General features: G+C 58.6%; 3 protein-coding genes across 6 annotated transcripts; 2 read left to right on the top strand and 1 right to left on the bottom strand.

Annotated features, from left to right (window-relative positions):
* Positions 1 to 1,577: 1,577 nt before the first annotated feature.
* ZNF319 (zinc finger protein 319) lies at positions 1,578 to 10,845 on the bottom strand. 3 transcript variants are annotated; one of them, XM_027734029.2, is made up of 2 exons: positions 10,315 to 10,845; positions 1,578 to 8,863 (listed from the first exon to the last, which is right to left on the bottom strand). In XM_027734029.2, the coding sequence occupies exon 2, from the start codon at positions 8,494 to 8,496 to the stop codon at positions 6,835 to 6,837; it is 1,662 nt and encodes a 553-aa protein (XP_027589830.1). In that variant the 5' UTR covers positions 8,497 to 8,863; positions 10,315 to 10,845; the 3' UTR covers positions 1,578 to 6,834. The 3 variants fall into 3 exon arrangements, with proteins under 3 accessions (XP_027589830.1, XP_027589832.1, XP_039238811.1); XM_027734031.2 differs by having other exon boundaries at positions 10,325 to 10,845; XM_039382877.1 differs by lacking the exon at positions 10,315 to 10,845 and adding an exon at positions 9,293 to 10,262.
* Positions 10,846 to 10,985: 140 nt separating this feature from the next.
* On the top strand, positions 10,986 to 15,644 carry USB1 (U6 snRNA biogenesis phosphodiesterase 1). Of its 2 annotated transcripts, XM_039382878.1 has the most exons (8): positions 10,986 to 11,138; positions 11,257 to 11,408; positions 11,497 to 11,680; positions 12,183 to 12,236; positions 13,450 to 13,555; positions 14,213 to 14,296; positions 14,591 to 14,691; positions 14,994 to 15,644. In XM_039382878.1, exons 1-8 carry the CDS (start codon positions 11,041 to 11,043, stop codon positions 15,007 to 15,009), a joined length of 795 nt encoding a protein of 264 aa, XP_039238812.1. In that variant the 5' UTR covers positions 10,986 to 11,040; the 3' UTR covers positions 15,010 to 15,644. The 2 variants fall into 2 exon arrangements, with proteins under 2 accessions (XP_039238812.1, XP_027589835.2); XM_027734034.2 differs by having other exon boundaries at positions 10,988 to 11,138; positions 14,591 to 15,644.
* A 1,085-nt stretch (positions 15,645 to 16,729) lies between these two features.
* Positions 16,730 to 21,872, top strand: MMP15 (matrix metallopeptidase 15). Its single transcript, XM_027734032.2, has 10 exons — positions 16,730 to 16,837; positions 18,004 to 18,152; positions 18,405 to 18,527; positions 18,638 to 18,945; positions 19,180 to 19,341; positions 19,457 to 19,680; positions 19,823 to 19,961; positions 20,209 to 20,359; positions 20,468 to 20,583; positions 20,783 to 21,872. Exons 1-10 carry the CDS (start codon positions 16,730 to 16,732, stop codon positions 21,226 to 21,228), a joined length of 1,926 nt encoding a protein of 641 aa, XP_027589833.1. The 3' UTR covers positions 21,229 to 21,872.
* Positions 21,873 to 27,959: the final 6,087 nt, after the last annotated feature.

The following is a 27,959-nucleotide window of genomic DNA, read 5'->3' as shown; positions in this document are numbered from 1 at the left end:
CATGGCCTTTCCCGCCCCTCCAGCAGCCCATCAAACCCTCCATATTACCCAGCTCCACTGCCTTTGCAACAGCACTCCCCATGGACCTGCTCGCTCCCCCGACACAGCTCATCCTCCAGCTCTGCCTCGGAGCACCAACCCCCCCTGTGATGTGCAGAGGTGGTCCTGCAAAAGCCCCAGCCACATCCCTCACCTCCATCGCTGCCACTTACCCCCGCAGACTCACCACCACCTCCCTGGGAAGCCACCCTGGGATGCGTGGGCTCCCTTGGCCACCTCAGCTCGCCACTGACCCCCCCAAACCCGCCTCAATCCGCTCAGGGCTCTGCGGGGATTAGCCCTGCGCTGCCTGCAAATGGGATTACAGGCACCCAGCTGTCCCGAGCACCCCGGCTCCCAGCAGCCAGCCTGGTTTCGGTGCCGGATAATGCAAAGAAAACCCCCAAACGAAGCAGGTTTGAGCATCCTCAAAATCCCTGGAGCCACCAAAGCTATCCCAGGCACTCACCGGCAGTGCTGCAGGGCAGGGAGTCGTCCTGCCCAGGCGCAGGGGGGTGCAGGAACGTGCAGAAGAGTAGCAGTGGAGCTGCTGAAACCCCGCGGGGTGACACAAGGTGGTGTGATGAGGGTGATGTGCTGAGGGTGCTCCACCCACAGCTCTGCCCCAGCCCCAGAGGATCCAAGGCAGGAGGCAGCAAATCTGTGCTGAGTTGAGCTAAGCCTCCCCTTGCTGAGCCTGCCAATTGCTGCTTGATCCGTTTACCTCCAGTCCTGCTCAACTGCCAGCCTTTCCCACTGCCCCTAATCTCAGTCACACCCTGGAAGGCAGGTACCAGCAAGGCTTCTCTGCTCGACATCCAGCCCCAGCTCCTGTCTTTGGGTAGAGCTGCCTGGAGCAGTGCTGGAGCCCCTTGACCAAATTCCTCCTTCCCTGGCTCCATGGGTGTCTCCAGCCTGGTGGGCAACAAGTACCCATCCTGCCTGGCCCCAGCACTTCTGCAGCTTTGATTCACAGTCAAGGAAACTGTGGCATAGAAGCATTTTTTCAGTGACTCAGAGACACATCTCATACATCTCACCTGGCCTGGGTGTGGGATGGAGCAAGTTATGTTGTCTGCAGGTAGCAGATTCTTCTCTTGCTATCACAGGATTGGGGGTGCAAAACAAACCCCTGGGAAAGCTCAAACAGTTGTGTGTGGGGCTGGGGTGCTCAGAGCACAACAGGCATCGGCTTCTGCCTCTTGAACAGTTGCTCCTCTCTGGCACACTGAGACTCCTGCTTCTGTCCAGAGGCTCCCAGGGAGGAGTTTTACCCTGGGGAGGGAGCACTCCACCTCTATCAAGGGGCAACTGCACACTCTGCTTGCCTGGGAGCCTACCCATATCCTGCATCTTGACTTTTGGTTACCAGGAAGATGAACTGTCATTTCTCCCTCAAAAAAGTTCAGGGAAAAGAGAGAAAATGTGAAAAAAGAAAAAAAAAATCAAGCAGAGCCAGAGAGAGCACAAAGACAGACGGGGAGGTGGTACTTGGCACATGGCCTCCACTCCAGAAATCTTACACACCCACAGGAAGGTATAAATAACTATAAATTTATTAGTAAAGCAAAACCATTTGACACTCACACAGAAGAGCGGGATGTGTTAATACAATATATATACACACACATACATGGAGTATCATCTTAGAAACACACGGAGAGCAGTGTTAAAGGCACTGCAAGCCACACAAACCTCATCAACCTTGGCTGCAACTTCCCACAGCCCCGGGAACTCTGCCGGAGTCATGAGTGAAGATTAGGAGGAGCCTGAGAACCTCACTGGCCATGACGTCCCTCAGATCCACGGCTCGGAGGCATTCAGAGACAAGCCCACGGTCCAGCTCCCACCTGTGGTCCTGCTCTCCTCACTGAGCATCCCAGGCATGCTGTGAGAGCAGCATCTTCACGTCCAGAAAGCAGCAGGGCAGTGGAGGCCTGGCAGCTGGGGAGAAGCTCTCCTGGCCCGGGGGGAGCTGCCAGCCCCAAACCTTGGCCTGCCCTTATTGCATCTTGGTATCTCACCTGTGTGTGCAGGAACCTTCCCGCAGGTGAACTCACCACCCAACAGAGAGAGTCAGACTCTGAAGAATAACAAGGGGTTTTGCCTGTTATTAATAGCCAGGCTTCGGCTGCAGCCTGGACTACCCAAGGGAAGTGTAGAAAGTGCTCTCCACCCTGCTCTCCCCCCTGCAAGGGCTGGCTTGAGCACCCAGAGATGGTCCCAAAACTCTGTCAGAGGACACCTTCCCCTTCGTCCCCGACTCCAGCAGGTGGGCCCCAAGACCAGAGTGTGCACATCTCCCCATCCAGATCACAGGGATGGTGTCTGCTTGCTGGAGCACTGGCAGGGCCACCTGGGCATACCCATGGTCCCGGGGGTGTCCATGCCACAGTGAACTCAGCTCAGCCACCTGCTTGATGCACACAGATGCTCTACAGGCACTCCCAGGGGAACTAACTGAGGAGTCCAAGCCCACCCTACTGCCATGACTTCTGCCCTGGAACATCTGACAGTCCTTCACTGACTGAATCACCAGCCTTGAAGAGCTGGCAAAGGGACCCACCAGGCTGCTCTCACCCCCAGTGCCCATTTCCTACAGCTCTGTTCTGGCTCCTGGTCCTGGCTTAGACTTGCTCACCAGAGCCAGCTGTACCACAGACAAGATCCGGCTGAGCCAAACTGCCAGGCCACAAGCACTGCCCATGCCCAGCCAGATGAATGACCTCGTGTGGAGGAGGACCAGAGGCACCCACTGGATTCCATCAAGATTCAGGTCCCAAACACCTGACCTCACCATCAGTGGTTTGGTATCACCTGGATCCAGCCTCAGCCTTAGAGAGGAATTTGGGTCTGAGGGGGAGTGGGAATGAAGGAAGAGACTTCACAAGCAAAATGTAAAAAGGGATGAAAAACAAAACACTGTTTACAATTAAAGAACTGAACAAAGGGAAAAGGAGCTGAGAAGGTCTTTTAAAAGTATAAGCAAAATAGATGTGGAGCAGATGGGGCTGAGACACAGCTCAAGACTGTAGGTAGGGTAAGGGGAAGTGAAGATCAGAAAAAAAGCCCAGGTCACAGACTACCTTCTTCCTGGACTCAGGAAGCCAGCAGCCCTAGAGAGAAGGATTTATGTCCTGGACAACATCCACATCACCTCTGCCCAGCCTAACCTTCCCTGCTGCCTCCTCAGCAGCACCCTATGCTCAGGCTGCCTACTAGGAGAACCACCCTTTGGGAGGGACCACCCACTGTCCAGCCCTACAGAGCATCCTCAGGGGGTCTGGCAACCACGTCTTGAAGCCAAGCACGAGCACTTGCCACAGGGCTGATGCAACATCAGCTCCAGCACAGCAACCCTCCTGGGTGTGAGGGATGCGAGAGGCCAAGCGGAGGCAGCGCGAAGAAGCCTGAAAGTCGCCTGAAACAAATGTCAGAAAGGAAGTGCAGCACAGGTACAGAGTAGAAACATGTTTTACTCCCGAGAGGCTCTGGCCACAACTGCTCTTTGGTTTGAAAAGGAAACACCAGCAGTTAGCAGAGAGCCCTTTGCAGTGTAATGCCCCAGGGACGTCGGCTCCCAGGCCAGCCCCTGCCTCCCCACAAAGCACTGTGCTCCTGACACTCATGTGCCTCCTGCTACTTCCATCGCCTCTCACCTCATGGTACAAAACATGACCTAAAGGCACAGCAACGGAGATCAACCTGCTCCCCCAGCCCACCTGTACACAACACTGCTGCTTCCAACTACAAAATGCTCCTATAAAAATACACCCGAGTCCTCCTGGTTGGCCGCTCAGCCGCCTGCTCCATAGAGATCCTCCAGCCCCCAGCACTAAGGTCTGGCAGCTGAAGCCTCCATGGGCTTCTACTGGATTTGGGTTGTTGCAGGGCAGCAAACAGGATAGAGAGACTGAGTCACCATGGGCTCACAGCCAGACCTAATAATGATGTTCTAATGCCACACTAAGATGTTTTTGAACCGGGAGGCACCTACTCACAGGCACTGGCTGAAGACCTGGACCCGGGCTCGTCTCTGCCAAGCTCTCCACAGCATCCCCTTTTTCTGAGGCACAGGGCCCTAGGCACACAGTCCTGATCAGTCTCTCTGGCCAGGACACTGCTTGGCTGTTGCCATGTCCTAAGCAGAGCCAGAGCTCCTCACTGGGACATCCAGGGCTTTCCCAGTTGCTCACTACAAAGGGAAACATTCCCCAACAGTCCCTATGCCCAGCTGATACCAAGGGGACAGGATCTGGCAGCTCTGTGGCCAGCACATGGTGTGGAGCTGTGTCTGGGGCCCACCACCATCCTCCTCTGTCCAAGAAGCAGGTTCAGGTGGGTGCCACACTCCCCATCTGGTCCCACACTCACAACCTCCCTGACCACCAAACCCTTCTACAAAGACAGGATTAGCCTTCCTTGGTTTGGACTTCCTTTTACTCCTACAGTAAAGCATACACTGAACTTACTACATATTAAACAGCAAAAAACAGCTACCTAGAACCAAAGAGCTCTTTAAAAATCCAAGTTATCACATCTTTTTTTTTTAAAAAAAGATCCAGTATGATGTCAAGTTAAACTACACAGTATGTTTAATGAATTTTAACAAACTGCTTTAAAAAAAAAAGGCAAAACAAAAAAAAAAAGAGGAAAAAGAAACACAGATGGAAAACTTGGTAGAAGTTCTACATCTTTGAGGCAGCATGAAGTAAAATAACCACCATCAGTCTTTCTTCCTTGGGCAGCAGAGAGCAAAGTCTGCTTTAACCTCCTTAAAGCTGCACACGAAGAAGACTCAGCCCCAGGGTCTGACCTGTCACTGCACTGTCCCAGTCCCTGAAAACGCACCCCCTTCCCCCTCACCATGCTGGAAATGGAAACTAAAGCCTTTCTCCACCTTTCATATGAGCGTCCCCCACCACTGATGCAGGTCCACTCCAACCCTCTGCAAGGTTAACCTGTCCACACTTGCCATGGACATTTATTAAACTCATCCTACTCACTCGTGCAGCACATGGGCAACTTACTGGCTGCTGTTCACTTGCAGCTCATCACAACCTCACACAAGCACCAGCCAAGATCACAGAAGAGCTGAGGCTGGCAGGGACTTCTGAAGATCATCAGGTCCAACTCCCTGCTTGCACAGGGTCAGCTACAGCAGGTTGTTCAGGACCACATCCAGTCAGGGCTTGAGTATCTCCACAGATGGATACTTAACATCTTAGTATCTCCAAAGATGGAGAGGGGAAGGCTGGTGGGCAACCTAGTAAGCACATCTTCAGCCTTCAAGGCATCTAACTGGCATGTAATGGATCCCTCAGTCACGACAAGCCAGAAAATTCCTGCAGAGGAAAACACCTGAGGCTGCATCAACCTTGCTAGGGGAGATTTATTTTTAAGTGATGTTTACAAGAAGTGTGCAAAACCTGAAAAATACAGAAGAGGTAAAGAAAGAGTAAAGGGGTAAAACAGGACTCCTGGGAGATGGGAAAAAATACACTCCTCTTTTACCCACTGGTAACCTTGCCCTCCCTGTGGAGCCAGGCCTGCAGGCCAGGAAGGATTCTCCTGCCTTGCTCTGGTTCCCCCAGCAAATCAGACACCAAGGCCCCAGCACATGCCGTGGGTTATTGTCGGTGATGGCAACACCTCTGCAGCTGTAGGTTATTAGTAGTGTTCATCTCACCCATTAGTGTTGGAGCTGTTGGGACAGCCCTTTGCCTGACCCTCCTGGAGGTACCACTAACAGCCCAAGGGGTGCTCAGGGGCCCTGGGGGCAAGTCTGGGCAGGAGAGCTAGATCCCTCAGGAAGCAGCTCTTAAATGCCAGGCTCTTGGTTAGGAGCAGGGCATGGATGCTCTCACAGAATTATAGAATTTTTAGGGTTGGAAGGGACCTCTGGAGATCATCTAGTCCAACCCACCTGCCAAGGTAGGGTCGCCTAAACCAGGTTACACAGGAATGCCTCCAGAGAGGGAGAATCCATGACCTCCCTGGGCAGCCTGTTCCGGTGCTCCTTGCCATGCTCTCTGGTAGCAGTGCAGCACTTGCTACAGTTTCCCATGCAGCTGACAGGGACGGGGGGGAGACCCGCAGGCTCCCTCAGAACCCTTGCAGAGTGTGACAGCCAGCGACTGCAAAAGCAGCAATGCCAAAGTGCTTTTTGGAGCTGTGCAGCCCCATGGCTTTTCCCTTTCAACACTCTAGAAGGAGGGAGAGCAGGGGAGGTTGGGGCAGTCAATCAACACTAACGCTCTGAAATGGTGCCATCAGCTGAGCTTGGACCAAGGAAGGTGGGAGATCCCAGCAGCTGAAACCTGCTACTTCCATGCCCAGCAGCACACCTCAGGAGAAGGGAGGGTTGACTCTGCCTTGCTCCTAAGCCCTCTCCAGGAGGAGAGTCACTCAGCCCTCCCCACCAACCCCGCCAGGCAGGGCAGGGGAAAAAGGCTGCACACAAGGGGCTGGTGCCTGTAGCAGGCAGCTGAGCTCCCAGCATTGGAACTGCAGGTACAGCGTGAACTACAGTCCAGGGAACACCAGGCACCTACAGGCAGTTTCCTCTCTCCACCTCCCTCCTTTCCTTTCCACCCCTTCACGATGTTCACGTCGTCTGTTGCCAATTCAATACAGGTGGCATATCAACCACAGAGGAAAGTTTACCTGCCCACACCCCGTACCTCCCCTTTCCCCCACGCTCCCTGGAGGTTGTCCACAACCGAGGAGAGGGAAGGGGAGGCCGAGGCCCGGGAGCGTCCCATGCAAGCTGAAAGCTGCTGTGGGGCGGGAGGCTCATGGCAAGCAAGCAGCCACCTGGTAGGCGCCCTCGGCCGTGTGCTGCACGCTGTGCTCCTGCAGCAGGCCCAAGTCCAGGAACCGTTCCCCGCACCACATGCACTTGTACTGCTGCTCCCGGGCGTGCACGCTGTGGTGCTTGTTGAGGTGCTCGCGCTGCTTGAAGGCCTTCTCGCAGGAGGAGCACTTGTAGGGCTTCTCGCCCGTGTGCACGCGCCGGTGGCGCTGCAGGTCCGAGGCGTACTTGAACCGCTTTTCACAGTCGGGGCACTTGAGGGGCTTCTCGCGGGCCGGGTCGCAGCGGTGCTGCACGAACTCCGAGGAGGAGAAGAAACGTCTCTCGCAGAGCGTGCACTTGAGGGGCTTCTCGGCGCAGTGGGCCAGCTGGTGCTTCTGCAGAGCCGAGGCCCGCTTGTAGGACTTGTTGCACACCGCGCACTTGAAGGGCCGCTCCGCGTTCTGCACGCACTTGTGCCGCAGCAGTTCCGAGGACTGGTTGAAGCCCTTCTGGCACACGTTGCACTTGAAGAGGTTTTCTATGCCGTGCACGTGCTGGTGGTACACTAAGTGCGAGGGCTGCACGAAGCCCTTCTCGCACAGGTTGCACTTGAAGGGCTCCTCGGCCTTGTGCGTGCGGCGGTGGCGCATGAGCGCGTACTGCTGCTTGAAGCTCATCTGGCAGAGGTCGCACTTGAAGGGCCTCTCCTCGCTGTGCGTGCGCTCGTGCTGCCGCAGGTCCGAGGGGCGCTTGAAGGCCTTCTGGCACTCCCCGCAGCGGAAGGGCCGCTCGCCGCTGGGCGTGCAGGGGTGCTGCAGCAGCTCCGAGGACTCCTTGAAGTGCAGCTCGCAGACGTTGCACTTGAAGAGGTGCTCCCCCGAGTGAGCGTACATGTGGCGCACCAGGTGGGAGCGGTGCTTGAAGCTCTTCTCGCACACCGTGCACTTGTAGGGCCGCTCCGAGCTGTGCGTCCGTTTGTGGTGCACCAGGTGGGACGACTGGCTGAAGCTCTTGTCGCACAGCGTGCACTTGTACGGCTTCTCGCCCGTGTGGATGCGCTCGTGCCGGGACAGCTCCGAGAGGTGCTTGAAGGTTTTCTGGCAGATAGAGCAGCTGTAGGGCTTCTCCGAGGGGTCGAGAGGCTGTGAATGCTCTACCTCAGGAGGCTTGTAGGTCTTCTCACAGATAGAGCACTTCATGGCATTGCCATTGTGGACGTTGTGATGCTGCGCCAGCGAGGTGAGGAGGGAGAAGCCCATCTTGCAGACGCCGCACACAAAAGGCTTCTGTTCCACCTGGATGCACTGATGTTCGAGGAGGTCGGTGGCCTGGTGGAAGATCTTCAGGCACTGGGTACACTGGAAAGAGCGGTCATGGCCTGGCAAGCACTGGTGCTCATGGGGGTTGGAGAGGTGAGTGAGGTCATGGCCACACACACCACATTTGTGGGATGGGTCTCCAGCCTGGATGGGGGCGTGCTGGTGGTGCTGCAGTCCGGGGTCTGGCTGGAGCAGGATGCCGTAGACGGCGCAGCCCAAGGGGTTGTCAGCAGTGCTGGGTGGGATGGAGTGCTCTGGGAGGGCGGCTGCCCCAGCGTGGTGCTGCTGCGGTGGCGGCGGCTGCTGTGGTTGCTGCTGCTGCTGCTGCCAGCTTTCTGACATGCTTGGGAAAAAAAAACGGGATTTTAGCAGTGACAGCTTCAGCTTCCCGGTTGAAAGGGTTCAAGTAAAACCAAAATCAAAAGATTCCAAGATCCTGATTCCCCGTAGCTGATCCCCTGAAGTTGAGGGCAGAAACTCCAGCACACAGCAAGGATCTTGGGAAGAAAAGAAGTGACTCCAGAGCCTCCTCCTTAGATCAGCACAAGTTCTTTGTGGACTGATTTGGTTTGGCTTTTTCTTTTTTTGGACAAAAGAACGGGAGGCAGAGGTAAGTGCCTTGAAAACAAGAGAAGGCCCTTCTCCGTGCTGGCTGCGATGTGCTCACATTTGGGAAGGGCACAGGAAGCAGCCCGGGGAGCAGCTCTCTCTGCAAGAAAGAAGACAGCTCATGTCAGGTCTTGGAGGAAAGAGGGGCAATTCTCTCTCAACCTCTCCCCATGGCTCTCTTTGAAAACTCTCCTGTGTCCCTGCAAAGTTACCAGGAAGGCAGTGTGAGGGAGCTAACCAGAACCAGAGCCCCCTTTGCTGCTCTGCGAAGGGCCTGGTACAAGGTGTGCTCAGCCTGGAAAGGGTTGGGCTCTGCTTGGCTGCAGCCAGGGTATTGTGCCCTCAGGAGAGGCAGCAAAACTGCCCAGGGCCTGGTCAGCTCAGCCTTACCCCGTAGGCTGTGGGTCACTGGATCTCCCAGTGCTGCTGGGGCACTGCCTGAGAACTCTCTGCACAGGCTGTGCACCAAATGCCGTGCAATTAAGAAGCTACTGAGTTAGATTTTACAGGTGTCAAGGCAAATCCCAACCTGATCCCACCCCAGCTGAAACTGCCTTGTGAAGCAGTTCTGCTCCTCCCGCAGCTTGGATATCAGGCTCATCACCCAAGGGATGTATGCAAGACATTTCCCCCTCTCTGGGCAGCGCTTGTAGACTGGGAAGAGCCAGAGAGCTCAAGAGACGGTTTGCCCTCAATGTTATCTTAGCCACAGACAGAACACAGAACCCACAGGGATCACTCTGTGAAGATAAAAGAAGAGTTAAAACAATGGCTCGGCTGAACCTCCTACCAAACCACAGAATAAAAGTACCCTAAAGCCAAACAACCTACGCCAGAGTTGCTGCCTGGCCTTGCTACTCAGCATCACCAGGACTGTGCACACTAAAAAGTTCCAGTCTTTCTAGAGATGTCCAGTAAAACCTGGCATCAACTTAGAGAAGAGTAAAACCTACCAGCGAGCAGCAGACAGCAGCAGTGTCACCACAGCTCAAGAGAGAAGGAAGGTGCAGGCCCTGGCAAGCAGGTAACATGCCTGGGCCTCGAGCCCCCAACCCCACAAGAGCACACCCAGGTGTGTGTCAAACCACGTGCCCTCAGGGTAAGGAAATCCTTGGTCTTCCAGGTTATGTTTAAAACTAAGCAATAAAGAGCACCAGAGAACCTCAATTCCCAGCATCCCCACCTCCTCCGGCGCTCAGCTGAGGCTGGATCGTGCCCCACAGCTTGGGCAGTGCTGGACCCGCCTCTGCCTAAGGGGACACTGCGCTACTTTGTCCTCCAGCACAGTTACGCCAGTAAAATGCTCAAAGGCCCCATCGCAGCCCTGCTGGCGCGCAGGACCCCCTCCTTCTCCTAGAGAGCTCACCTTGACCGCCGGCACGAAGGGAGGCTCGCAGCGTCCCGAGCTCGGCGGGGCACCAAACTTCAGCACAGCCCAGGCCCCACCTTCCCCCGGCACCGCGAACCGCGGCAGGAGGAACCCACCGGCGCCGCATCCCGGCCCGCCGGGGGGGGAAGCGCGTTCTCCCCGCGGGGCAGAGCGATACCAACCTTGGCTTACCGAGGGCTCTGCGCGGGGACCCGCGTTGGCGCCAGCTCCAGCCTAACTCATCCCTCCGTGGGAGGTGGGAAGCGACAACCATTTAGGGAGCGCGGTCGGGAGCGCAGAGGTACTTTCAAACTGGCGAGGCGGCCTTGCTCGGCATGGCCCGGCCCGCTCCCGCCGGGCCCGGGCCGCCTCAGGGCCGCGGGGCGCGGGGGCGGCCGAGGAGCTCGCAGGCCACCAGCCACCGCCGCCGCCGCAGCCCGCGGCCAGGCCCGGCCCGCCGTCCGCCGCTCCCCATCGGGCGTCCCCGCCGGCAGCGCGGGGACAGCGCCCCGAGGCCTTCGCCGCCGCCGCGCCGGGAGGCCCCGCGGTCGGGCCCGGGGTTAGGGGGGGGTCCCTGCCCGCCCGGGGCCGCCCCCCCGCCCGGGCGAGGCGCGCACACAAAGGGCGGCGGCGGCCGGGCCGCTCACCTGCGGCGGGAGGGAGGCCTCGCCGGCGGCGGGGCCGCGGCCTGCGCGCTGCGCCCTGAGCCCCGCGCTGGCGTGGGGGCGGGAGCCGGGAGGGAGGGAAGGGAGCGGCGGGCGGGAGCGGAGCGGGCCGGGCCGGGGCGGCCGCGGCGGCGGCGGAGGAGGCGGGGCGGCGGCGGCGGGTGCTGCCCCCTGCCGGGCCGCGCCGGCAACTGCGCCCCCGCCCCACCGGGAGCGGGGGGGTCCCGGCGGGTCCCGGCGGCCATGAGCGGGGGGCTGGTGGGGTACAGCAGCTCCGAGGAGGACGAGGAGGACGAAGGGGGAAGCCGTGGCGGCGGCGCGCAGGGGTCCCCCGTGGCCAGGTGGGTGCGGGGGGGAAGACGGCGGGAGCGCGCGGAGGCGACGGGAGCGCGCGGCCTTCCTGCTCCTCTTCTTCCTCCTCCTCCTCCTCGTTCTCACCGCCCCGCTCCGGTCCCGCAGCGCTGGCCGACCCCGCCTGCCCGTCCCCGCCGGCCTGCCCGGAGACCCGGACCCGGAGGAGGCCGTGAGCGACGACAGCGCCCGGCACGGCGGCCGCGTCCGCGGGTTCCCCCACGAGCGGGGCAACTGGGCCACGCACGTGTACCTGCCATGTAGGTACCGGGACCGGGACGGGAGCGGGACCGGAGGGGATGGCGGGATGGAGCCCCCCGGGGATCCTCTGACGGCGCTGCCCCGCAGACGTTGCCCAGGAGGAATTCCTGGAGCTGCTGGAGCTCCTGGTGTCCCGCGCCCGCACCTACGTGCCTTCGGTGGCTGCCATGGAGGAGTTCCACCTCAGCCTCTCGCAGTGCGTGGTGCTGCGCTACCACTGGATAGACCCCTTCGTCCGCTCCCTCAGGGAGCGCCTGGCCGCCTTCCACAGGTGGGTTTGGCGGAGCCCCGGGAGAGCGCTCCTCACACCCCTCCCCTGCCCTCGGGCTCCGCGTTTCGCCAGCATCCACAGCCTCAGGCGTTCCTTTTAGCTGCTGCTGGCGTACCAGTAGAGCCCTGGGGAATTTTCCTCCCTGCCTCGGGATCTGGCACCAGACAAGTCAGATTTTGGCTCTCAAGGATTAGGCCAGAGCTGTGCCATCCCCTAAATCATGGATGGTTTTGTTGCTTACATGTGGCTTAGGTGCCTGCTGAGCATCAGCTGCTTCAGGGCTTCTGTCGCTGTCCAGGCTTCTGAAGGCTGGAAACAGGAGGGGAATGAATTTGAGCCCAGAAAGGTTCTGGTTGCACCTATTCAGGCCAACTGCAGCGTACATTTCCCTGTATGTTTCCACAGCTCACTAGAAATCCTCCCGCCTCCTCATCTTCTGCTTTTTTCTTTTCTTTTTTTTTTTTAACCCCCACCAGCTGAGCTAGGGTCTTTCTTATTTCAGGTTCTTCTGCGTGGCTGACCAAGTGAAGGTTTACACCAACCAGAACAAAACCAGGTGAGGGCACGGCGGGGCAGCCTGCCTGCCTTCCCCAGGAGGAGGCTGGGCAAGGTGCTGGGTGGATGGGAAGTGTCACCCTGCCAGTCCCACGGTGACCAGGCTGAGCCATGTGACAGTGCAGGGTGTGCTCGCCTCATCTCCAGAGGTTTCACACCTTTCCCCAGCCACGCGCACAAATTTCTGGCTCTGGCGCTGACTCCCTGCAAGCTTCTGGTCTCATTAGCGTTGGGTGAACCTCAGGCTGCAGGATTTCAGCCTTCTGAAGGGAGCAGTTGATCACACCGTGACCTGAGGCAGCCCATTCTGCTGTGGTTAGCCTCGTGCCATGGTTTCCCAGCAGCTGAGGGAGGCAGCTGCGTTCGCTGCCATCTCCCAGCTGGTTTGTTCGGCAGCTTTGCAAGCCCTTGTGCCGGCGTGCGCAGCCTGGGGCGAGCGGGGCTGGGACCACCTCTTTTGGCAGCAGTGCCAGTCTTGAAATTGTAGTGCAGGTCTTGCAAGAGCTGGAGAGAAATAGCTGAGATGGTGCTAATTCTCCTGGGCGTCAGCTCAGAAGCCTGATTCCAGTCGAATGCAATTAAGTAGTTTAAATGCCAAAGCAAAGGTGATTAAAATCATGAAATGTTGCTGAATATAGTGGGAAGTGCAGTCCAAGATAGTTGTGAGTGGGACAAAGTGGATATAGAACCTGAGTGAAACTTGAATTTTCCAATTCCCTCCTGGAGGGGAAGAAATGATGACTCTAGATGACTCTAGAAAGTGTCATCTCAACAGTCCTTGAGGAAGTGCCTCTTTGTCACATCTCTCCAGCTTGGTACTTCCCATTCCCTGCTTCCTCTTCCACTGTAAAACCTCTCCAGCAACTTCCACTTTTTGAATGCAGCTCCTGCATGGGCACGGCACTCTGCCGAAATTCCCATCCAGTGCATCCTTTGCCTGGAAAATGAGTGTTCTTGTCCCAAAAGGTGCTGGGTTAATCTTGTAAACCTACGTGGTTTATCATCCGGTCCTGCTTTTCCTTGCTACCACAACTTTATTTCTGTTTCTCTACAAAATGCAGTCAGCATCCCTGGATGCTTAAACCTGGCATTCCTCAAATTTTCTTCTAGGGAGTAGGGAATTTGCCTGGTAGGAATGCAGGGCTAAGCACGCTTATGGCTGTGCTTTCTGCAGTATGAAGAGGTGCTTGCTGTCTTTCCTTGTCTTCCTCTAGGACCTTTATTGGCTTGGAGGTCTCCGCTGGGCATTTCCAGCTGCTGGAGCTGGTCTCAGAGGTGGACAGAGTTTTAGAGGAATTTGACCTTCCCACATTCTACAAGGTAAGGCGTTTCCTTCTTACCTCCCTGCCAGTCTGGACATGCCAACTGGTTCCCTGCAAGATGTTCACTCAAATAAACAGGAGCCAGAGTGTAAGTCACAGTAGCTGCCCCACTGTGCTTGGAAGCAGGGTTGTCCTAGGATAGAATGGGCACTGGGGGACTAAGGATGGTGTTTGTGCCTTTGCCTTGGGCAGCTTTCTTGGGTGTCAGTCCAGCCTTTTTGTTTGGTGCTAGCTTTGGGGATGGGTTTGGGATTTTGAAGGACCAAACCATGATTTATCTGTCTCCAGACCTGAGCAGGGAGCTCGTGTGGGTTATGTAGAAGTGATCCGTGTACCTGCCCTGGGACAAGCCTGAGAGGTTCTCTGTGCAGCTGGAAAAGCTGCTGCAAAGTTGAGCACAGGGAGGCTGGGAACCAGGCAGCCTTGCCCACTGCTGTCCAAAAAGGCTGGAGTAGGGAGCCCAGGACTCATCCCGTCTCCAGCACTGTCCATATCAGCTCTGCAGCTGTTGAGTTGTCAGAGAGGATTCCCAGCTTTGGGATCCTCCAACCTCTGCGATCCCAGACTGGGCAGCACCACACCAGATCTCCCACTGTGGCCCCATATGTCAAAGCTTCCTTTATCCCTCACATTCTGATCCTTGTTTTATCTTCAGGATCCGTCATTCCACATCAGCTTGGCCTGGTGTGTCGGAGACCTGTCTGGCAAGCTGGAGGGGCAGTGTCTGCGGGAGCTCCAGGTGTGTCCCCAAACCCCAGGTGTGGAGAGCAGGGGAAGGGCAGAACTGGAGTCCAGCCACGTCTCCCTGCTGAGGGTGGAAGTGGGAAATTCTCTTCACCGGGCAAGACAAACTTCAGTGGGTTGAAAGAAGAAAAGCTTTTGGGGAGAGCATGAGTTAAATCACTGTTCAGAGGGAAGTCAGAGGCTTCCAGCTGCAAATGGACTTGTCTCTGATTTGGTTTAGAGAGGGAGCTGCTAATCTCCATCCTCTGACAGATCTGTCCTGGTACTGACTCCTGCATCTGTTTTCCAGGACATTGTGGACGAGTTTGAGGACTCGGCGCTCCTGCTGCGTGTCCAATGGGAGCAAATCCGCTGCAAATCGGGGAACAAGTACTTCTCCTTCCCCTTGAGGTAGGGTCTGGTGGGGCTGTGCATTTCAGAGCCTCGAAGAGCCCGATGCTCAGCTAAGGACTGTTCTCCAACACAGCCCTGAGTAGCACGGGCTGTCACGCACCTCCCATGCTCTTCTTGCCTGCTCAGCGTCTCTGGGTTGTTTGTGGCCTCAAGTCAGGCCACTTCCAAGTTCTAGTTGCTGGCTGAAGAGATGTGTGTCTGTAGCAGATTTCATTCTTGCTGCTGTATGTGCTGCAGTCAGCACTGGTGGTTCCAGACATCCCACGGTCGCTAATTTTGCTGATTTTTTTTTTTTAAAGAAAAAAATCTCTGTAACAGCCATAGATGCCTTATGGGAAAGAGGAAGAAGGTAGCGTGGGAAGCTGTTGCTAAAGGGAGAGTGTCTCACACGGTGGGAAGTAGCACTACCAGATTGTCAGGACGCTCTGAGCAAGCTTTTAGTAACAAGAGGCAAGGACACGGAGCTGGATTCCCTCACCAGAGCATCTCCCTACTGAAAGCCAGCTTGGACAAGCTCCTGAGTCATGTTGTGTCCCTCTCACACTGCTGCTGCCTCTGCAGAGACATTTCATTGTCTGATCCTTTTGCCAAACAACAAGAGCTTGCAGCCAGGTGTGGGTGAGCCCTAGAGCGGGCAGTGTCAGGGTTTGCCTGAGCTGGGAGGGCAATGCCCAGAGGTGACTCAAGGGGGTGGCGGCTCCTGCTCAGGCTCCACATTTTTTCCCATGGGATCAGCACCCCGGGTGCCACGATGACCCAGGGAATTTGCAGGCTGGACATTGTTCCTTGGGAGAAACTCCTTTTTAATGCTTTTGTTCCTGGGGGGGGGGGGGGGTCGGCTGCAACCTCAGGTGTTCACAGCAGGATGTTGATGTGCTGCCCTGAATCTTTTATCCAGTGTCTGCCCAGGACTTCTGAGCAATAAAAATCTGTCTCCTTGTGTCATAAAATCGTGTCTGTGGTGTATTACAGCCGTTCCCTTCGAGAGATCCCCGCCTCCTGCAGGCTGCCCATGAGGCGATGCCTGCACTCAGTGCAGCCTGTCCTGGCACTCAGAGTGGCTTTGTGTCTGTGGGAGCATCTCAGCACAGCCACAATTTGTGCCCCTGGGAGAGCTGCCTTTCAAAATCCTTAACAAAAACCTGTGAAGTCTGTAGCCAGTTAGTTTCCGGGATAGGGAATCCGCATGATAAGACGTGTGATTACACCCCAAGTTTTCTTTTGGGGAAGGAAAAACAAACAGAGATAAATTTAGCCCCTGGGGACTTCCAGTGAAACCGGCTCTGGCATGACCGGTTTCTCCCGGGTTAATGCTCAACCCTCCCTCCCCCCTGCCGCAGGGCCCGGCCTGGCACAGCACCCAGTTGTGTAACACCGGTGGGTGTCAGGGACCCTCGGGACAGGGGACAAGGGCAGTGGGGGCAAAGTCCGGGGATGGGGCGGCTGCCGGTGGGGCCCGAAAGGGCGGGGCCGGGCGGCAGGGCCTGGGCTGGCCGCCTGCGTGGGCCTCGTACACGGGTGGGAGCGTCCGTGGGGCTAGGGGGGTCGGGAAGGGGTTCCCCCCGCACACGCGGGACCAGGGGTCGCGGGAGGGGGGGGTGAGGCCGTCGTGGCCCCGCCCTCGCCCCTAAAGCCCCGCCCCCTCCCCAGGCCCCGCCCCCGGCGCGGCCCCGCCCCGCCCGCTCCCGCGCCGCTGCCGCCGCGCCCGCCTTTCGCCACCCGCTCCGGTGCTCCCGGCGGCGGCCAGGGCAGGGCAGGAGAACCGAGCCGAGCCGAGCCCGGTTGAGCCGAGCGCCGCCGCGCCGCGCCGGCCGCCCATGTGCCGTGCGCCGCCGTCCTGACCTCACGCACAAAGGCGGGCCGGGAGGCGACGGGCCGCGCCTGGCAGCGCCGCCCATGCACCGCGCGCAGCCCCCCGCGGCGGCTCGGCCCCGGCGGGCCATGAGGGCGGCGTAGCTCGGACACCGCCGCGCTCGGCGCGGCCCGGCCCGGCCCGGCCCGTCCGGGGGCAGCCGCGAACCGGCGGCGGCGCGGAATGGCAGGAGGCGGCGGCGCCCCCTGGCGGGCGGGGGGGCGCCTCCCGCCGCTCGTGGTGCTGCTGGTGCTGCTGGTGGGGGCGGCGGGCGAGGAGATCAACGCCGAGGTGAGCGGGGGGCTCGGGGGGACCCCCCGGCGCTGCCCGGCGCTCCTGCACCTGCGGCGGGTGGGGCAGCGCCGGCGGGCGCAGGTGCAGGCGGGGCGGGGAAGGGCGCGGGTCCGGGTTGCCCCAGCGGGCGCAAGGCTTGGATGGGGGGGAAGGAAACGCTTTGTGCCCAGCGCGGGAGGGGGTGTGAAAGCGCTTTTGATAGAGTCTCTGCTCTCCGCCACCCTGTCCGGGGGAAGGTGGGTTGCGGGGGTAAAAGGGATTAATGGATTGAACGTGGGGTTTTTTTTTTGTTTGTTTTTTTTTTTTTTTTAAAGTTAAAGCGTTAAACCGGTTTTGGAAAGAAAAAAAAAAAAGCGGGGGGGAAGTGTTAGGAAAAGGATTGGAATAGGAGAAGGATTGGAGAACCTGGAAAAGAAGGCTTGGAAAAGGAAAAAGGCTTGGAAAAGGAAAAAGGCTCGGAAAAGGAATAAGAATTGGAAGGAATTTAGAAAAAAAAAAGTTTCAAAAATTAAAAGGAAACCCCCTCCAAAATTTAGAAAATGAAAATAAAGAAAGGGAAAAGGGAAAAAAAGAAGTTACAAAAGACTAATAATAAAGATAAAAATAAAATGCAATTAGGGCAGACAAGAGGAGGCGGAGGCTGGGGCAGGAAGGAAGAGCCCCGGCGCGCCCCAGCCCCTGCACCCCCCTGCCCCCCGCCCAGGGGCTGCGGCCCCGCAGGACAGAAGCCCCTTTGTGGGTGCAGGCTGGGGTGGGGGTCCCGGGCTGCGGGGAGAGCCCTGACCTCACATCCGTCTGCAGCTCCCGGGGGACACGGGGGACGAGCAGCCTGCAGGACGACTGGCTCCCTGCCAGCTGCTTTCTCCCTGGGGTCAAGGCATCCGGCAGCAGCCCCCCTGGAGCACCGGCTCCCGTCACTGTGCAGGGCAGGGCAGGGGCTGTATGCCCTGCTGCCCACTGCTGCCTGCCCGGGGCTAGCATTTGCTCCTGCCGGCTGGCACAGACCCCTGTGAAGGGGCACAGGGCTGGGGTGGAATCGGGCAGGGGGAGGGGGTGGAATCGGGCAGGGGGATGGATCCTTCCCCGCTGGGGCCTCGCGGAGATCCAGGTGTCCCGTGGGGCTGTTCCGTGCCGCGGGCTCACGCTCGGCTCTCCCGGCACAGGCATGGCTGCGGCTCTATGGGTACCTGCCGCAGCCCAGCCGGCGGATGTCCACCATGCGCTCGGCTCAGACCTTCTCCTCGGCCCTCGCCGAGATGCAGAAGTTTTACGGCATTACCGTCACCGGCGTCCTGGACGAGGAGACCATAGCGTGAGTTTGTCCATGTCCTCTTGCTCTTGCACACAGCAGCTCTGCTCCCGGGCTCTTTGGCTTTTCTTGCCAGCCCTGGAGCTGTGCCTGCGCCTGGAAATGTGGGTGCTGTCTCCTGTGGGATCTGCATCTCTCCTATTGGGGGCTGCACCCCTGCAGCCAGGACACCTTCCTCGCTGTCTGCGGTTGCTGTAACCCCTCAGGGACCTTGTCTGCGATGGGCTGAGCCCTGGCTCGGTGTCCTCCCTGCAGGTGGATGAAACGTCCCCGCTGTGGGGTCCCGGACCAGTTTGGGGCACGGACAAAGTCCAACATGCGGCGGAAGCGGTACGCGCTGACGGGGCGGCGCTGGAGCCAGAGCCACCTCACCTTCAGGTACCCAACCTTGCCCAGGGCTTCCCACTCCCCAGCCCGTGGAGAGCCATGGACCCCCCTGGGGAGTGAGCACTGCCCTGGGCCATCCCTAATGAGCTCTGTATCCCCAGCATCCAAAACTACACGGAGAAGCTGGGTCGATACAACTCTTACGAGGCTGTCCGACGAGCTTTCCGGGTGTGGGAGCAAGCCACGCCGCTGGTTTTCCGGGAGGTGGCCTACGAGGACATCCGGCAGAAGCGGAAGAAGGAGGCTGACATCATGGTGCTCTTTGCCTCTGGCTTCCATGGAGACAGCTCCCCCTTTGATGGCCTCGGGGGATTTTTGGCTCACGCCTATTTCCCCGGCCCTGGCATGGGGGGGGACACGCATTTCGACTTGGATGAGCCTTGGACGCTGGAGAACGCGGATGTGTCTGGTGAGTTGAGGGTCAAGGAGGTGGTGAGGGTGACCAGAGGAGACTGGTGGCCTCTTGGGCTTGAGGGAAGGGGGCTGCACTGGTGTGGGCAGGAGTGGCAGGGAGAGCGGCTCCACCATGGGTGATGTAGGCAGCTCCCTCCGGAGCACCCTTGTTGCAGGGTGCTGGGTCCAAGGACTCACCCCATGGATCATGTCCCATACTCCCTCCTGCTGATGGTGCCTCTCCATGCAGGGAACAACCTTTTCCTGGTGGCTGTGCATGAGCTGGGGCACTCGTTGGGTTTGGAGCACTCCAGCAACCCCAGCGCTATCATGGCCCCCTTCTACCAGTGGATGGACACAGAGAACTTCCAGCTGCCCGAGGATGACCTCAAGGGCATTCAGCAGCTCTACGGTGAGGAGATGGGTGGGGGATCAGCCCAGAGGTGGGATCCTGGGCATGTGTGTGGGGAAACTGAGGTAATGCTGATCTGCATCACCACATCCTTTCTCTTGCCTGCCTGATCCAGGTACCGCGGATGGGCAGCCTCAGCCCACCAAGCCTTTGCCCACCGTGACACCCCGGAGACCTGGCAGGCCAGACCAGAGACCTCCTAAACCTCCCCCTCCCGGGAAACCAGAGCGACCCCCCAAACCTGGCAGCCCGGACCGACCTGACCAGTATGGCCCCGACATTTGCGACGGGGACTTCGACACGGTGGCGGTGCTACGTGGGGAGATGTTTGTGTTCAAGGTGCCTGCCAGGACCCCCTCCTGCCCTCACCCTAGGGAACTGGTTGGTCTGAGGGTGGGAGGACCCCCCAGCACGGAGCCTGGCATTGGGACCATGTCTCTGTGTCCTCCCCATCCTCTGCCAACACCCTGTTTCTCACCAGGGCCGGTGGTTCTGGAGGGTTCGGCACAACCGGGTGCTGGACAACTACCCCATGCCCATCGGACACTTCTGGCGGGGCCTCCCTGGGGACATCGATGCCGCCTATGAGAGGCATGACGGGAAATTCGTCTTCTTTAAAGGTGAGCAGGGAAACTGGGTGGGAGGGCTGAGGTGGAGGGGAAGCCCCAGCGCCCTCCTCCCTCAAAGCTACTGAGTGCAGATTGACTTCATCCCAATCCTGATCACCTCCCCAGCCAGAGCTGCTGCCTGATCCCAAGGGTCCAGGGTGGCTGCAGGTGTTTACCCCTGTCCCTGTCCACGTGTGCACCTGCCACAGCTGCTGGGCAGTACTATCTCATCCCCCTTCTCCATCTCCTCCCCCTCCAGGTGACCGCTACTGGATCTTCCGAGAAGCCAACCTGGAGCCCGGGTACCCACAGCCCCTGGTCACCTATGGGCAGGGCATCCCCTACGACAGCATCGACACGGCCGTCTGGTGGGAACCCACAGGACACACCTTCTTCTTCCGTGGGGACAGGTGAGTGTGGATCCCTGCCCTGCTCCCTCCTGGTCCCTGGCAGGGGAGGGAATGTTGGGCAGCAGGGACCCCCTTGCTCCTCACCTGCTCCTCTCCTCCCTCCCCCAGATACTGGCGCTTTAACGAGGACACGCGCTCGGTGGACCCCGGGTACCCGAAGCCAATCTCTGTCTGGGTGGGGATCCCTCCCTCGCCCAAGGGGGCTTTCCTCAGCCCAGATGCCTGTAAGTAGAGGATGAGAAGAGGGGTGGGTGGTAGGGGGGACTGGGGTATGGGGTCACCCCTCTGATGGCCTGGCCATGTGGGATGGAGTTCGGGAGGGTGTCCGAGGGTCAGTGGTGAAGCCCTTTCTGAAGGGTTTCACCTGTCCCGGAGCAAACCCTGTGCCTGCCCACTTACCCCTTGACTCTGTCTCTCCCCCAGCCTCCACCTACTTCTATAGAGGCACAAAGTACTGGAAATTCGACAATGAGCGGCTCAAGACAGAGCCAGGTTATCCCAAATCCATCCTACGGGACTTCATGGGCTGTCACACGGAGCTGGTCCCAGATCCCAATCCCCGCTGGCCCGATGTGGACCGACCTCCCTTCAACCCCGATGGGGATGGGCGGACTGAAGGTGAGGAGGAGGAGGACGAGGAGGAGGAAGATGAGGATTACGAGGAGGAAGATGGCCAGCCAGGCAGGGATGTGGACGTGGTGGTGCAGATCGACGAGTACACGCGCACCATGAGCGTGGTCATGGTGCTGGTGCTGCTGGTGCTGCTGCTCTGCATCCTCGGCCTCATCTACGTCATCGTGCAGATGCAGAGGAAGGGCGCGCCCCGAATGCTCTTGTACTGCAAGCGCTCCTTGCAGGAGTGGGTCTGACCCTGGCTCCCTCCCCAAACCGCCCCTGCCACCATGGTGCTAAGATGGACCTGACACCCCCCTCCCCTTGTCCCCCACTACGGCCTCGGCTCCTCTACCCCATTGTTGCTTGATGGCTCCAGCCTCAGAAAAGGGGGGATGCCCAACCCCCCCCAGCCCCTCCAGAGCAGCCGGGCTGGGACCGGGGATAGTCATGGGGGGGCTGGAGGGCATCCAGGTCCTGCCTGCTCCCCAGTGCCTGCACCTCCCCCCAGCCGTGACCCTCAGGCTGCCACCCATCACGTGCCTGCCTCTGCCTCGGGGTCCCTGCAGGGTCCCTTCCTTCCATGTGAGCCCGCTGGGGCTGGGGTGGTGAGCGGGCTGGGGCTGCTCACAAGTGCTGCGAGCTGGCAGGTCTCAGCCGCTGGCACCTGCAGTGGTGGGGAAGGGGGGGGCTGAGCTCATGGCTGTGTTTCCTGTTGAACTGCGGGGATACAGGGATGTGGTGCCTAAAGACAGTGTGAGCTGGGATACACTACCTTTGCAACCCCTCTGGGGCTCAGCTTAGCCCAGGCCCTGCTGCTGCCATGGGGCAAAGCCCTGGGGCAAAGGGCAGTGGGCACGGCCGCCTTGTATGTCTATTAAACAGGTCGGGTGTGTGGAGAGCCGTGGTGCCGTCCTTCCTGCCGTGGGGGGTGTCGGGGGGCATCCTGTGCAAGATTTGGCAGATTTTGTGGTAACGGGAGGCTTCTCTGGGAGCCACCCTGCCTGGCACCCCCAGGGAACTGAGTGCCGGGCCAGGGGATGTGAGGAAGGGGCCAGCATGGCCAGTGATGTCCCTGCAGCAGCCCCTGCCCTGGGGCTGCCATTCTGGGGGGGTCAGCTAAAGCAGCCCCCCACCCCCACCAGTGGACAGAGCGGCCTTTCAGCAGCTCCCACCACAGTGACAACGGCCTTGCTGGGAACACAGGGCGCCTTGTTCTCCCCCAGCCAGCACCGTGCTTCGGCCCCGGGCGGCCGCCTCCTTCCCCGGGCAGGGCCGGCAGCAGCGGGGGGACCCTCCTGGAGCCACTTTAGCGGGTCCTTCAACTCCCTGTCCCCACGTGTCCCCAGCAAGTTTCCTGGGGGGAAGGGGTGGCCATATCCTGTCTCACTGCTGCTGTTGCGGCAGAGGAAAGCAGGAGGAGTTGGGACTGCTGCAGAGATCGGGGAAATAATCATGGGAGTGGGAAAGATTAGACCTGAGGGGTAGGAAACTGGCTTTATCTGGGGAAAAATATTGCTCAGCCTTTGATGGGAAGAAAAGCCAAACTGCAAAAGCCAGGATGGAGATAGCAGTGTCCCTGCCTCTGCTGGTGAGGTGATGCTCCCTGGGGTGGGAGCTGGAGCTGGGTTTGCTCTGGAGCTGCAGGTGCAGCCTTTGGGTGGGCAGCAGAGGCCTGGTGCAGTTGCTACACTGGGGGGGAGGCAGCTGTGCCACACTGGGCAAGGGGCTGGTGTGAATCTGACCCATCCCTGTGAGGATGACCCTACAGAGTTAGGGGGACTATCAATGTGGGACTTGACTGCATCCAGCATCCTTGCTTCCTCCAGCCTCCCCTGCAGCAGGACAGTGCCAGCAATGTGCCAGCAACTTTGCCCTGGATCTTTCCTCAGAGGCTGGCACCTCTGTCTTGGTGCAGAGAGCAATAACCCACCCCTGACCTGCTCCCCTGGCCCTGGTGCTTCAGCTGCTCCTCTGCCCCCATCTCCATCCTGCCAGCCCCCACTTCATGGAGGGTGATGGAGCCTTTGTGCTCCCCTCATGCTTCCCCAGGGCCCAGAGCTGCTGGCTCAGTGCCCAAGACTGCTACAGCCACTTCCCGGCACTGAATTACCCTGATCCGCCCGGCCACTCTAATTACTGTAAAAGGGAAGGACTGATACTGGCTCTCGCCCTGCTTTCCTGGTGCTGGTGGGGGAACCCTGTGGTCTGGGTCACTCATCCCCTGCCCTGGCCTCCTGGGCAGTGATTCCCAGCCATTAGCCGATTCCCTGGAAAACACGCTTGGCTCAGACTCAGCGCATCGCTGCAGCCAAGCAAGAAGTCAAAATCAGGGGGTGGGTGGAAAAAGGTCTCCAAGTGGCTCTGGGCTGTTGTATTCCATCAGCCAGGCCGTGCTGGGTCACATTCCTTGGCTTTTAACTTCTTTCAATTCGGTTTTGACCGTTTTGCCCAGATCTGTGCTTGTGTGGGTCTTCCCCAGAGCTGAGGGAGGACCCACAGCTCTGCTGGGCCGAGAGCCATGGGGCAGCCCGACACTCCAGCCTGCCCTGAACCAGGGCCAGACTGGTACCAGGAGCTGCCAAAAGCCGTGAACCTGGCCAAAAGGCGAGGCAGGAGGGATTTGCGGCTCCCCACCCCCGCAAACACTGCTCCAGAGGCAGGCGCGGATGCATTTCCCACGGCAGCTGCATTTCCCACACTGGATGCACTTCCTATGGCAGATGCATTTCCAATAACAGATGTATTTCCCACGGCAGCTGTGTTTCCCCTCTCTCCTGGGGGTGCTGAGGGCTCGGCGGGGTGTAGGGCTGGGGACCCCAAAGTCTGGCACCTGGAAAGATGCCTGGCTCACAGGGAAAGCCAGAGCCAGCCAAGGATGCCCAGGGCCAGATGCTCAAGGCATACCTTCCCTGCCATGGCAGGGGAAGGGGGCTCCTTGCTGATTTGGGGTGGGATGGGAGCTGGGAGCAATTCCCCAGTGGGAATTAGGGATGCTGGGAGCAGAGAGGCCCAGGCTGCCATGGTTGATGAGCTGGGACATCACTTCCCACCCCCCTCCTGCTTTTCCCCGGATGCTGCAGCGGAGCTGGTGCCAGGAGCCCAGGGCCATCTGGAAACACTCATGGACAGCAGTAAGGGACCCTGCTGGAGACAAAGCCCAGCATTTCAGCAGTGCCCAGGCTCTCTGCTGGACACACTGCCCTGCACACCCACAGCGGGGTCAGCTCGCCTCTGGCTGCCCATGGACACGAGACCCCAGGGAGGGCAGGCTGGCACCTGCTATAAGGGACAGGGCTTTTGGTAGCAGGGGGGACTGCGAGTCTGGCTGAGCTTGGCCCTGGCAGGCACTGGACAGCCCTGCCAGGATCCACTCCCACCAGGCAGCTCCCAGCTTCCTGGAAATAGGTTGGAGAAGCCTGACCTGGAAACCACCCTGGGAGCTCAGTGTCCTCCAGGCCCTGCTATGCCGGGGTGGCTGCTGGGGTGTGGGTGAGGGGGTGACCAGGGTAGCAGGGGCTCTCTCTGCCTGATTGGCACCATCTCAGGAGAATCCTCCTCTTCCTCTGCAAGCCAGGGCAGGATCCCCTGTGCACTGCTGAGGAGAGGACCCGGAAAGCAGAGAGGAAACCGGGCTCAGTGCAGAGGAAGAACTGAGGCTGGGATACGGTGAGGAGTGACCGGCTGGCTCAAGGTCAGAGGAAACAATGCTTGGGATGGAGGGAAGAGCCTCGGGGCCCTGGGAGGGGCTGAACCTGCTGCCTGTGCACACTCCAGGCAGCACTGAGGCTGCTGGTGCTGTACAGGGAGGCACAGCCCCGCTCCGGGTGGAATGTGCCCACCAGCCACACTGAGCTCGGCACATGTGCACTGCTTGTGTCCATCACCTCCCCTCACACCCACCGGGCAGCCCCCAGCCCAGCTCCCCGGGGTGCTGGACCCTTCATCTCAAAGAAAGGCATTTCTGGCGCTGCAGGGGCAACACATCAGGTGTGAAGCAGACAGGCTGCAGGTCTGCGTCAGCACAACTTGGTGTCCATCATCTCACCTCCAGTGGCTCTGAGACTTTCCCCACTGCATCCCAGAGTATTCATTGGGGCGCACAACCGCTCCCTCATACAAACAAAATCTCGCTTGGGTGGTCCCATTTTGCAGTTTGCCAGGGGAAGCTCTTACCCTCTCTCACAGGTGCCAGCAGGGCAGGATGATCAGCTTGCCTTGCATGCAGAAGTGGCCAAAGTCCCCAGCCCTGTCACTCAGTTTTCCTGGGTGGTGGCCAGTGGTAAAACTCAAAATAAATATTTCCCTTGCCTCCAGCAGTGCCCATCCCATGCTAGACAGCAGCTGCAGAGGATTAATGTTGCCCTGGAGGTGTAATCCCTCTATAAAGATGACAACATTTGGCCCAAGATATCCAGGGAGTTGCAGAATGGACAAGGAGCACAGTTTGACTCAAATAATTTTTTGATTCCTGCATATCACCTCCCTGATTACAGCTCAGTGCTTGTGTCAGGACCCACTTGGTGGGAAGGAGACAAAGCATAAGGGGACAAGCACAGGCAGGGACAGAAGCCTGTACCAGTGTCCTGCCATTCTGCTGGGCCAGACTCACCCAGGATGCTTCTGCCCCAGCAGCTGAGCAAACGGACAGAAAGCTTTCCAGGAAAACCCCTTTGCCTGCTTCCTCTGCCAGTGGCTGCCACCTGCCCAGGCAGAGCCACTGGAGCTGTGGGATGTCCTGGCCTTGGCTCACACCACAGTGACTGCCAGCTGCTCCAGCTCACTCTGAGCCTGCTGCTGCCTGGCCCAACCCAGGGAGGGTCACTGTCCCGCCCCTTGCTCTGAGGTGCTGCAGCTCCTGCACTCCCATATTTCAGCACCCAAGCTTTCAAAGGGAAGCTTTGCCTTTGATGTAGAAAGCAGCTCCCAGCACTGAGGTCCTGATCAAAGTGCCCTAGTGCAGGACCTCGCCCCAGCCAATGGAAGAGCAAGGTGAAAAGCTGGTGCAGACAAAGAAAAACTCATCTTTGGGTGGCCCCTGCTCTGCCCCGGGTTGAAACCAGGGCTCTCTGCAAAGAAAGATTCCTTCCTCTCCCACTAGACATGACCTGCAGCAAGAACTTAAGCAGGAAGGACCAGGCCACCCACAGAAAGGTGAACGAGGAGCTATTTAAGATCTTTTCTCTGCAGGCTGCCTGCACTGAAGCAGGACTCCCCTCTGCTCGCCCCTTGCACCCAGCTGGGGCTGCCCTGGGTGTATGCAGGCAGTAGCAATCCATGAGGCATACTCTGCACCCACATCCTTCATTCCTCCACTCTTTTCATGTAGGAGGATGTTGTGTCCCAGCCAGGTCAAGAGCCATAACCAAAGCAGTAAGAAGCTGGGTGCTCCACCACAGGAGTGTTGCTCGTGCACATTTACTGTAGGAAATGGCTGCTGATGGGATGCCTCTGACATTGACCCATTTGCCAGCAGCATCCTCTTCTCCTGCAGGGAGACCATCTGATTTCACCCACCTTCAGCGAGATAGTTAAAGTCTTGATGGGAGAGAGGGATCAGAAGAGGAAGATTGTTGAAGAATACTGTGTAAGTCAACCAAGCATCTGGCCCTAAAGGAAAGAGCCAGTATCTGATGATGCTCCACTTTGTGCAGCAAGTAAACAGGAAGATAGAGTATTTTGTTTCGTATTAAAAAATACACAGAGGGTCCCTATGGATGTAAGGGTTTGTGGCTGGGAGTTTATTCCAGCAAATCCGCTGGCACAGCTCCTAGAGTTTGGGCAGAGATTAGCCCATCTAATCTCTGCAGAGGCAGCCAGCTCGGGGCTCAGGAGAGCCCAGCCCCTCGTAACACATTAAGGTCGGTCACTCAAAGCGAGCCCAGTTCCTCAGGGACAAGGGGCAAGTCCAGCACAGGCCCCAGCAGGGCAGGGAAAGGCAGCAGCAGTTCCTGGTGAGTGTTTGGCCGCCAAAGACAGCCAAAACCACGTGGTGTGGAGCAAGGGCTTGGAGAAAAGGATGCACACTTTACCCTGCCAGCGTTTGATGGATCCCCTCAGCAGCTCCCCCAGCTCTGGCACGTTTTGAAAAACGTGGCAGGAAAGCCTCGCCATGGACTTCATTAAGGACAATCCTTGGCACGTGATACAGTGTGATTCCACTTAACAAATCTCAAGGCCAGCCAAGCCTTGACATACGTCAACGCAAGATGGATGGTGCTTTCCCATGTGGGCTTCCTTGGCTGGGCTCCTTAGAGCTACCAAGCTATCCAGCTGCTATAAAAATTGCAAGTCTTCTCCAGAAAGCCTTCTGCAGGTGCAATCCAGCCCTATGTGGCAGCACGGGGTCAGCATCCCACCCAGTTCCAAGCCCATGGGCTCTGGCAGTGCAGGTGAGGCAGCTGCGTTACAGGTGTGCAGTGGGGTCTGCACAGAGGATGCACAGGCATGCCAATCCTTCAGACCAGGTAGGGACTCAGTGCTCAGGATTAAACCCAGATTAAGGCAGATGTCCCCCAGCAGGCTCTCCTCCTCCTCCTCCTCCTCCTGAGAGAGCAGCTTTGTTCTATAGATCAATAACAAAAGTGAAGTCTTCCCCATTCACTGCACAGCCCAGGGAAGGATCAGTCCCAGCCTTCAGTACCTGCCCTCTGCAGTATCTGTGGGGGGACTGGCCCCAGGCAGGAAAGGCACCAGCTACTCCCAGACTCACCCCATTACTGCTGGAGGTCTGCAGCCTCCCCTTTGCAAGCCTTTCCATAACAAAGGCAGATTGGTTTGAGGCAGGGAAGGGCAGGCAGCTTCAGCACAGGAAAAGACTTCCGGCTCCTGTTAATGCTGCTTTGCTAAACCTCTCCTTTGATCCCCGGGGAAAGGGACAATTTGGCAGTTGGAAGACTATTGTGTGCCTCTTGCTGTAAGCAGCTGCTAAAGGCTTGGTTGAGAGCTGGAATGAATTGGTAACTGCACAGCCAACAGAGCTGTGCCC

Source organism: Pipra filicauda, unplaced genomic scaffold (assembly GCF_003945595.2).
Source record: "Pipra filicauda isolate LSUMZ 115617 unplaced genomic scaffold, ASM394559v2 scaffold289_size944018_pilon, whole genome shotgun sequence".
In the NCBI taxonomy this organism is placed as follows: domain Eukaryota; kingdom Metazoa; phylum Chordata; class Aves; order Passeriformes; family Pipridae; genus Pipra; species Pipra filicauda.
This window is presented reverse-complemented; position numbering and strand designations above follow the sequence as displayed.

Excerpts from the sequence above, each read along its gene's own strand:
- ZNF319 (XM_027734029.2), bottom strand. The coding sequence starts at position 8,496 with ATGTCAGAAAGCTGGCAGCAGCAGCAGCAGCAACCACAGCAGCCGCCG.
- USB1 (XM_039382878.1), top strand. The coding sequence starts at position 11,041 with ATGAGCGGGGGGCTGGTGGGGTACAGCAGCTCCGAGGAGGACGAGGAG. Across the intron at positions 12,237-13,449 it reads ACCAACCAGAACAAAACCAG|GACCTTTATTGGCTTGGAGG; the intron begins GTGAGGGCACGG and ends GTCTTCCTCTAG. Across the intron at positions 13,556-14,212 it reads ACCTTCCCACATTCTACAAG|GATCCGTCATTCCACATCAG; the intron begins GTAAGGCGTTTC and ends TTTTATCTTCAG.
- MMP15 (XM_027734032.2), top strand. The coding sequence starts at position 16,730 with ATGGCAGGAGGCGGCGGCGCCCCCTGGCGGGCGGGGGGGCGCCTCCCG. Across the intron at positions 19,962-20,208 it reads GAAATTCGTCTTCTTTAAAG|GTGACCGCTACTGGATCTTC; the intron begins GTGAGCAGGGAA and ends CTCCCCCTCCAG. Across the intron at positions 20,584-20,782 it reads TTTCCTCAGCCCAGATGCCT|CCTCCACCTACTTCTATAGA; the intron begins GTAAGTAGAGGA and ends TCTCTCCCCCAG.